At 40.2% G+C, this 9,722-nt stretch overlaps 1 protein-coding gene across 1 annotated transcript; it reads right to left on the reverse strand.

The window, feature by feature from the left end:
* Positions 59-8,893, reverse strand: CHMP5 (charged multivesicular body protein 5). The gene is made up of 8 exons (XM_021388505.1): positions 8,519-8,893; positions 4,789-4,893; positions 3,956-4,002; positions 2,880-2,973; positions 2,726-2,797; positions 1,558-1,666; positions 1,084-1,196; positions 59-649 (listed from the first exon to the last, which is right to left on the reverse strand). The coding sequence occupies exons 1-8, from the start codon at positions 8,585-8,587 to the stop codon at positions 599-601; spliced, it is 660 nt and encodes a 219-aa protein (XP_021244180.1). The 5' UTR covers positions 8,588-8,893; the 3' UTR covers positions 59-598.

The raw sequence follows: 9,722 nt of genomic DNA on the forward strand, positions 1-9,722 counted from the left end.
ACACAGCAGCGAGAGCAGGGGGCAGGCCAAGACCATTACCACAAACACCACACAAAAGTCTCATCTAAGTGATTTTATGTCTAAGTGGAATACATAAAGTTAATGACAACCTTATTTGATACAGCTTTCAAGAAGGTTACAAGTACAATAGCATAAAAGTCTCCAAACTGAAGTAATTTAAAAATGTTTTCGACTTTTTATCAAATAAGTATAGCAATAAGGGAGGTATTTTACAGAGAAAAAGCAGCAACATACAATCTTAGTTTCAAGAAAGAGAAACAATACAAAATCAAAGCAAACCTCCACTATAAACAGCCACCACTATTCTTTACATATTATTTTGTCCGTAAGACACAAGAAATCAAAAACTTTTAGACTGACTGCTTCCGCTGAAGGAAACTGTGCCACATTTTTCCATTAATAGAAAAGTCAGTAGTAGAACAACTTTCTTCAAAGAAAGACCATCACCAGCCATACTGCATTCTAGGATGTAGTGATATTAAGGTTGCACTGGAAGGACAAGTTGTCCAGGATTTACAAAAAAAAAGTCTTGATTTGTAAAGTGGAGTTCATTATATACATTGTGCTTTTGAAGCATTTATGTTGCAGGAATCTTTGGCAATCCAAATTCATCCACCAGTACACCATCCTGTATGAAAGAAAGAAATCTGAATGAGTGGGTTAATAATTCTCCATCCGTATAATATATTGCAAAAGTTTCTTTTTTTATAAAGCAATACATCTCTAATTGTCACTGTGACATCAGTGGGATCAAAATAAAAGCACTCTCAGTAGTAAGGTACAGTAAAGCCCCAAAAGCAAATAGGCAAAATATTTTCTTCTATTTTTAAGAATAACTACACTGAGAGCTGTAATGGTATGCTTAAGTTTTACTTGCAGTGTTAGACAGCACTTATAAAATGACATTTTAGCTCTCTGAAGTATAATATAGACGCAGCATTCAAAACAAGGCATTAAGTACCATTTTTGTCCAAAATATTAAAGATTCAAAATCAAGCAACCCACGTAAATTTGATTAACAACAACAAAAAGTAACTGGCTTCCAAGGAGGAAAGGACTCACTTTGTTTTTTGTGTCAACAGGAGTGCCCTCTGGAATTGCTGGAGCAGAAGCAGCTTCATCTAAGTAAGAATTGTCTTCATCAGCTAAAAGCTCATCACCTAACGCATCCAGTTCTGAAATTTAATTATTTTGTTTGAAAAATTAGGCAAGGAAATCCTTTTGCAAAAGAAAAAAAAAATGTTCTTAAAGAGAAACACAATTCATACTGAATGCTTACACTCATGCTGATGTCCCTTATTTAGCCACTAATTAGGAATACACAAAGACTTGCTCACACTCAAAGATAACATTCTTTTTTTCACTGAAGTATCTCATCAGTACCCCTTTCAGGTCTGTCTTTTTATTACTGCACTCATAGGAAATGCAGCTTTTATGCTGGAGTGGAGTTTTCTGTGGTTCTATTTTCTCAAGACTTTTCAGTATTTGGCCAGTGAAATTAAGATATGACTGTACTTCCACCTCCACCTTCCTCACCTGCTTCCAAATCATCTTCATCGATCTCTGGTGTTCCGTAGCTACGACTCAGTGCTTCCTGGACTTCATTGGCTTCTTCCATCATATCCTCCAACTGATCTTGTATGTCCTGGAGCAACAAACAATTTCAACAGTCCACATGCAATAGTTTTAGTTAAACTAATTAGAGCTTAATCAATTGTTTAATAATTCTAGCACACAGAAGAATTTTTTTTTACTGCATAAATCAGTTTTTGAAGCAGCATTAATAAAAGTCAAGATGCGTGCATTCAGTACAACAGCATGGTCTTGATTACTATTAGAATTGTAGTAAATAATGTATCAGGCAGAAAAAGAGGAACCCTGCAACAACATCTTTGCAAAATCTTGTTTTTCTGTTTTAATGGGGAGTGTGGGGTGGCAATTCAGCCACACAAAGTATGACAATTAATATTCTTCAGGGTGAACTGAAAGCCTCTAATAAATTAACCAGAGCCCGGCGTTCTCTTGAAAAGCAGGAAACAGTAGATCTAAGGACTAGCCTAAGCTGTGCCACAGCAAAATTGAGGAGATATATTAGCATACCTATAGCACTGTACTTAGGTACAAGTAAGGAGGCAATACTTGTCTAAAGGTTTACAATGTAGACTAGAAATAAAACCAGCATGAGAAAGGGAGCTTAGAGGAATTCAATGCTGGCATTTGAGAAGAGTTTAAGTACAGCATACTTGAAATTATATTTAAAGTTCTAATGTTTTTAAGCTGCGTTTTCTAAAGACAGGGCCAGGTCACACAGATCATTTGAAAGCATTTATTTTTTAAGCCTGGCACTAGTATGAAGTAGAGGGAGCGAAGAACAAATCTGCATGTAAGAGAAGCAACATAAGGAGAGAAAAGGAGGCCAAAGAAGCTACAGCAGGAAATATTCACCAATATTTATGCTGAAGTGCAAAGGAAAGGAAAGGAGAGATTACAGGTGAACCCAGCAAAGAAACAACAATCAGTAGAAGGACAACAACTGTGGTACCAGAGAAGTAAGGAAGGAATTAAGATGGTGGTCCCATGAAAAAAAAAAAAAAAAAAGGCAAACTCATGTAAGCCGAAGCAGCTTACCTTTAAGTTATATAATTCACTCATTATTTCAGTGCACCATTTCTATTCTTTACTAATTTAACTATAGTAAGCTCACCTCAATTTGATCAATTTTGACTTGCTTGTAAGCTTTCTTCATTTCTTTCACTCCCAGTTTCATTGCATCAACCTAGAATAGAGTCAAATAACATGCTTGTATCTGATGTAGCAATACACAAAATTAAATAAATGTGAGACTAAGGTACTGGTACCGTTGTTTTTGTATCCTTCAGTGCCTGAATGGTGTAATTAGCTTGCTCCATATTAAAAGACTGCTGTGCTAGATTATCCCGCTGTTGTTCATACCTGTTGAAAATGATGCAAATAACAGTGTTGAAACACCACTATTTATTGCCACCAAAAAAAAAAAAACCTGAAAAAGTTGATAAAGCTACTTCTGAATTAAGCTTCTTTTTTAACCAACGGCAATGGTGAGGTTATCATGAAAATCTGAATCACTGTAAGATGGAGATGAACACCATCACTTACTAATGCTGTAAACAGAATGGAAGAGATGCAGGTTATCCAATCTACAAAGGCTCTGCAATGGAGTTTTGCTGGGGCAGGGAGGAGCGGTGGGAATAGAGTGGGAAAAAGAAACTTACATCTAACTCTCCAAAAAAAGAAGAAAAGATTTTAAAGAAATAATAGTTCTCAAAGCTAAAGTACTACCCAGTCAAGAATGTAAAGTACATCAGGTTGAACATAAAGACTTGTTATTCAGGGCAGTAATATATTCCAGTGAAGTATGCTCAAACATAGACCATATTCCAACATTCTTTCCATTTTATTTGTTTCTGGACACTTTCCAAGCCCGTATACTAGTCTAGGCTGAACCACGGGACTGCCTACTACACTCATCCTTATTTTTTTGCATAGATAGAATTACGTGGGCAGAATTTGCTCAAGTCCTAAGGGGTGTCCACACCCAACAGGTAAATTTTCAGTAAACCAAAGCAAGATCAGAAAGTACACAATTTATAGTAATCAATATAAAATAAGTTTTATCTCTTTTAGAAAGAGAGTTCAGAAGCCTTTGTGTCTTTAGTGATTAGCAGATTTATGTCAGCTTATCCCAGTCCAAATTTATACACTAACATACAAATTAGGCACAACTATGCTGACAGAAAATCTGTAATATGGTTTTGAAGGGCTGACTAGCTTGCTCAGCATTTCTCTTTTAAGAATGCTCAGAAGCAAGAGTACTGAAAAGAAAAATAGAAGCATGCCACTCCCCTTCAACAAAACAGCCTTTCAGTGATGCCAAATGAAAAAGGTTTAAACTTACATTCGTTTCTGCTTTAACACTCTCAGCGCTTTCTGTTTTACTGTATTCTGGAAGACACAATATCCATCTATTAGGCAAAGTATTTTACTTGACTTCACATTACATTGTTTAAGCCTAAGGTACTGAACTTAAACTTTCTGCGAGTCCCCAGTTACTAATGCACAGTTTGACAGTAGTCACATTTAGAGTTCATCCTGCATTAATGAGCAACAAAATAGGCTTGTATGTGATGCTTCTAATAGCAAATACTTTCCTAATTTCTGGGTTTTGATTTTTTTTTTCCGTAAGTAGAATAGAAAGTCAGATTTAAATAACAGAACTATCTTTCATCATCATATCTTAACAGTCAGCAGCAAATAATCCTGCACAATACTATTTTATCAGTACCATTTATATTAGACATGTTTATTACTAAATAAACATTTGATACATTTATCATTAGATACTCTTTAGTTTACCCGTCCATCCCTTTCCAAACTGGGCATTCCTACTCCCTTTCTGAACTGCACAGATCTTTTTCTTTAGGCAGGTAAACAGAACAGCCTCGAGCAGATTTGATTCAGGTAACAAAAGGAAGAAGGGAGGCATGGGAGTTACTTCTGATGGGCGAATTACAATACACTTCGGAAAAATTAAAAAACAATTAAAATACCATTCAAAGACATGTGCCTAAGAGATGATTTGGAATAAAGATAATCCTGCAAGTTCTCACATCCCATCAGTAAGACAAGATGCATTTCTAAGAACCTGAAGAACAGGCTAAATCACTCCATTACATGACAAGCTATGCGAGTCACATCCTCTCCTGCTTAAATCCCACAGAAGCTTGTTACCTTCGCAGGCCCCTCTCTCATCTTCTTCATTTGATCCTTATATTTCACCAGTTCAGCATCGAGCCTGGCAATTTTCTTGTCAATTGACTCAGCTCTGCTATCCACCTTTAATACATGACACACAAAAAAGACCACACAAACCACTTATTAGTATTTTATTCAACTACTGTTCAGGAAAGAAGAGCCTTAGTCTGAATATGCTACCAAATAAATTGTTTTTTCACTTAGGATTTTGTGAGTAGTTTACACTTACTAGAGAATGTGAAAGCAGAATCACCTTCTACAAGGAGCACAAGAAATACTCTAAGGTTTCAGCAAGCTCTGCCCTTGTAACACATTCTCACCACTTTGAGATGCTTCCTTGCATACCCTATCAAGTCACAATCTCTGTTCAGGCCATTTCTGATCATGTACAGAGCCAGGGACTAAACTGAAACAGAAAAATGTAGGTGCACCATGCTGGTAGGTAAGAGGGAAACACAAAATGGACAGGGATGCGTTCAGCAAGGCTAGAAGTTTACCTTTGGTGAGCTGAGAACATGAACCCTTCAGGAGATAGCTCTTTGATACTTGGATTACTGACAACATTTAACAAGCTCAAACTTTTGTGTCGCAGACACTTTCCCCATCCCTCCCTGCAAAGGAAGCCAGGAAACAGCAGGTCTGCATGGCAGTACTCCAAGCTCTTACTGCACTTCGCTCCAAATCCTGAGCAGCTGCATGACGCCTAAGAGTTCTCCAGCCCCCAAAGTCCTGGTGCAACGTGTGTATCATATCTGTCCTTATGGAAATATTTTCAGCCTACTGCATAAGAGGGTTCAAGATGATTCTACATAATTGAACATGGCTGTAGATGCTATTAACAGCACATATAGTGTCACAAAAACAAGGCCTCCTTCTTCAACACGGACTACCATCCAAGAAGCCTCCCGAGGGCATTGAATATGATCATATTCCAATTGTAATCTGAGAGCAAGCAGTGAAAATTTACAATTCTGTCTTGCTATCAATGTGGTCAAACGTGTAATTATTCCGATATTCACTTTGGTGTCTTGATGATCCTTTTAAGCCTCTGTTCCACGGCAGCAGCCTACATTTGCCAGAGGCATTCTGAGCAGGACATTTGATAGGAATATTCCACACACGAGAGATTCAACTGCCCGGGCACATCTGGCATGGAAAGATGTGTATTAAGATTCTTTTATACCAAGCATTTTACTCATTAGCAAGAAAATAAGCCATCTGTGATTATTAAAATCTTATAGAAAGAAAGTCTAGCACCTCCTCAGGATCTTAATGAGCTAAGCGCATGTTGGAGCGCACCCAGCCTCCTGCACGGGGGCAAATCAGCTACGTAGATAAGAGGCTCTAGCGATTCTCAGTCAGTGCAAGCAGGAAATGGAGGCAGGCTCTCTCTGATCTATCACCTACATGAAAATTACACACACTACACAGGATGTAAGCTTCTAAAATAAACTGAGTACCATGCACACACAGCATCCCTGCTTGTGCAAAATTAGGTATGGTGTGCTGGTTCCTCAGTCCAGAAAAAGGGGAACAGAAGGGCATCCAGTTTAAACCACGTTCACTTTTTTGTATCTCAAATACCTTTTAAGCAAAATGACAGTTTACTGCAACACAGAAATATATACATTACATACATGTCTGAATGTCAATAATGCTACCACAATTGCTAGCCTTTTGGTTTAGGCCATGTTTCCTGCTTACTTCTTTAAAAAAAACAAACAAACATACATACATTAATCTGGAGTATATTTTCCAAAGAAGGAAAAGTAAAAAAGAACACCAAAGCCACAGTAGGAACTGTATCCCTCCTACCAGCCTCATGACAGCTTTGAGTCATCTGACTGCTAAGCCAGCGAGGACAATAAGAATCTGCTGCTGGGTGCAACGTTGAGGCAAACACTAGAGGCACAGCAAGAGAGCAAGCAGAAATGGGGAGAGCAAGAGGGGAGAAGGAGGGCACTGCACAACCAGCTCAAAAAATCTGGCAGTAGCCAGACACCACAGAAAAGTAGGGAGAAGTGCTTCCTGGGTTTCAGTAAATTGTTTTCAGTCAGAGTAGCCACATAATCAGCTCCTTGAATTCAGAACCCTTCAGTTGCTTAGATGTCCTAATGTGATGCCTATCCTATCACTGCAGAAAAAAAAGGCATACTGTATGCTGTCTTTCTTGGGGTCAGTCATACGACTTTTGTATACACAGGAAAGAACATCCCAAAGGTAGGCGTAATCACTGCTTAACATTATCTATTTTCCTTTTTTATTTATTTATTTTCCTTTTTTATAAGAGATTTTACAAAGCAATTCCACTCTTTCAAAAGGTGCAGTGAAACATATCTAAGGTCAACAACAATACAGAAACAGCACCGAGTCTCCAAACTATTGAATTTAACATTCTAAAGAAATAGTGTTGGTGGGGGTTTTTTCCCCCAAAATATCTCATACCACGCTTTTCAGTAGTATTTTTTTTAATTGCATTTGAGCTCTCTAGTCCCTTAGAAGGACCTGTACTCTACTTTCTAGATTCTTAAATATTAGGAAAAGGCCAAAAACAGAGCAAGTATTTTACCAAACCGATGGTTCACTTCATGTAAATGGAAAGGACAAGTTCATTCACAAACTTGGAATGGGAAATACATTTCTCTCCATACTTACTAATACACAAAGCAGCCAAAAAAGCACAGAATGGCTTGGGTTGGAAGGGACCTTAAAGATCACCTAGTTCCAACCCCCTGCCATGGGCAGGGCTGCCACCCACCAGCTCAGGCTGCCCAGGGCCCCCTCCAACCTGGCCTTGAACATCTCCAGCCATAAATTTTAGTTCCAAGCACAGAAACTGACGTTGACAAAACAGGTAAAAGCTAAGATGGAGCTCAGGAATGACACTGTGACTTGTCTTACAGACTTCCTCATACCAAACAGAGTGCTTGAAGCCAGCACTAAGCAGCTGACCAATGCAGGCTCCTGATTTCACACCTTAAAAAACACTCCCCTCCAACTCAAACAGTTTTATGATTCTGTGGTTGGTGGCCAAGTCACCACAGACGTACAATAAACCTGAAACTCCAATCTTTGGTTAAGATGCTGTCTCACACAACTGCATTTTCAGAGAATGTAATAAATACAGGCAACTAGAAAAAGGTCACAAGAGCTTGCAGTTCCCAGTGAGCTGTGGTGTTTATCATCCTTCTAGGAGAAAAGTCCTCAATTCTTGGCACTGTCTATCAAAGAAGCTGCTTCAATTATGATTCTCCGTAATCCAAAAATCCACTGGGATTAAACAAACTCCGAGTGGAAGACAGCCTGCTGGCATACCTAAATCAGGCCGCTTTTGTTATAGGAGTTCTGTCAACGTTATGGAAGGTACGTTAACTTAGAAGTGGCTAAATCAGCCCTGAAAAATCGCAGACAAATACAAAGTTGGTTGCTGCGAGACTTCCCAGTCTTCAGCTTACATTGCCAACACGAGAAACGGAGTCGTTAACGGCAGTCCGTCAGGTGGGTTCCGGCATTCCGGACCCCCAGCTAAGCACACTGTGGTAACAATGGAAGCTGACCGTGGTGCAGGCAGCGCTCGGACAGCCCCGGATCGGCACATCCCAGTTGACACCACCAAGCGCCTGGCCGCGTTCCCCAGTGCTTCCCACCGCCCTCAGCCCGCGTGACCCCCGCCCGCACACCCCCTCCCCCGGGGCCGCGGACCCACCGTCCCGATGCAGTCGGTGAGGCTGGGTGGGGGCGCCTTGGGCTTCGCCTTGCCGAAGAAACGGTTCATGGCGGCGGTAGGCCTGCGGCTCGGCGGCGGCAACAACGATCGCACCGGCCCGGAAACACAGCACCCGCTCCGCGCCTGCGCGCTGGTAAAGGCGGAAGCGTTTGCACAGCGGAGCACCAGCACTTCCGGTCTCCCGGGGACGCCGGCGAGCTGCCATTGGCTGTGCGGAGGGTGGGCGGTGTTACGCAGAGCCCATTTAAAGGGGCACGGCGCTAGTGATGCCGCGCTAAGGTCGTTCTGGCAGGAGTCATGATTTCGAGTGGATTGAAGCCATAGGCGGTATCCGACCTGCACTTGTTCTAAATTCTTATTCAGGGCTTGGCATGAAAGGCTGGATATTGTTCTCCAATACAAAACATCCAGAAAGCTGCAGGATAGAATTAAGGCTGTAGCGAAAAATAAATGCCTTTTCATAAAAAGTGGATCATCACATGATTTAGCATGATTTTAGTGATTCCATTAAAATCAATTAATACATTGGTCAACTAACCCAATAAAATATTTGGAAAGCAACTTTAAAACATGTTTCTCAGCACTGAAGCTGGAAAGGAAGGAATCATGAGTTTTGTGGGAGGAGCTGGAGTACCTATGAGCTAATCTATACATTAGTTCTAAGACTTACTTTTTAACACACCAAGATTCCAGTTAACATCGGTACCTAGTACAAGGCAGGCTCCAATAGTTTTAAGTATTCAAATGAAATAAGATGCATCTACAGCCATGCATCTCTACAGTATACTACGATGTTCTCTCCCTCAGCACATACTGTGTAACCGTAAATAGATCATGTTGGCCTTGCATCAGCTTTTCCCTTTTTTCCCTTCCCTGGAAGCATTCAAGGCCAGGCTGGATGGGGTTTTGAGCAACCTGGTCTAGAGGGAGGTGTCCCCGCCTATAGCAGGGGGGTGGAACTACATGATCCTAAAGGTCCCTTCCAACCCAAACCATTCTATGATTCTAACTTCTTGAAATTGCTGCGCCCTCCTGGAAGAACACCTTTTAAGTTACAACAACACTGAAATTTTAGTTAGTTTCTCATATTAAAAAAAAAGCAGTAGAATCTTCCTCATAAGATCAGTTGATCTTAACACATCAGATACCGCTTATGCTAAAAAATAATATCACAAAAACACGA

The sequence above is a fragment of the Numida meleagris genome, chromosome 2 (assembly GCF_002078875.1).
Source record: "Numida meleagris isolate 19003 breed g44 Domestic line chromosome 2, NumMel1.0, whole genome shotgun sequence".
Classification (NCBI taxonomy): domain Eukaryota; kingdom Metazoa; phylum Chordata; class Aves; order Galliformes; family Numididae; genus Numida; species Numida meleagris.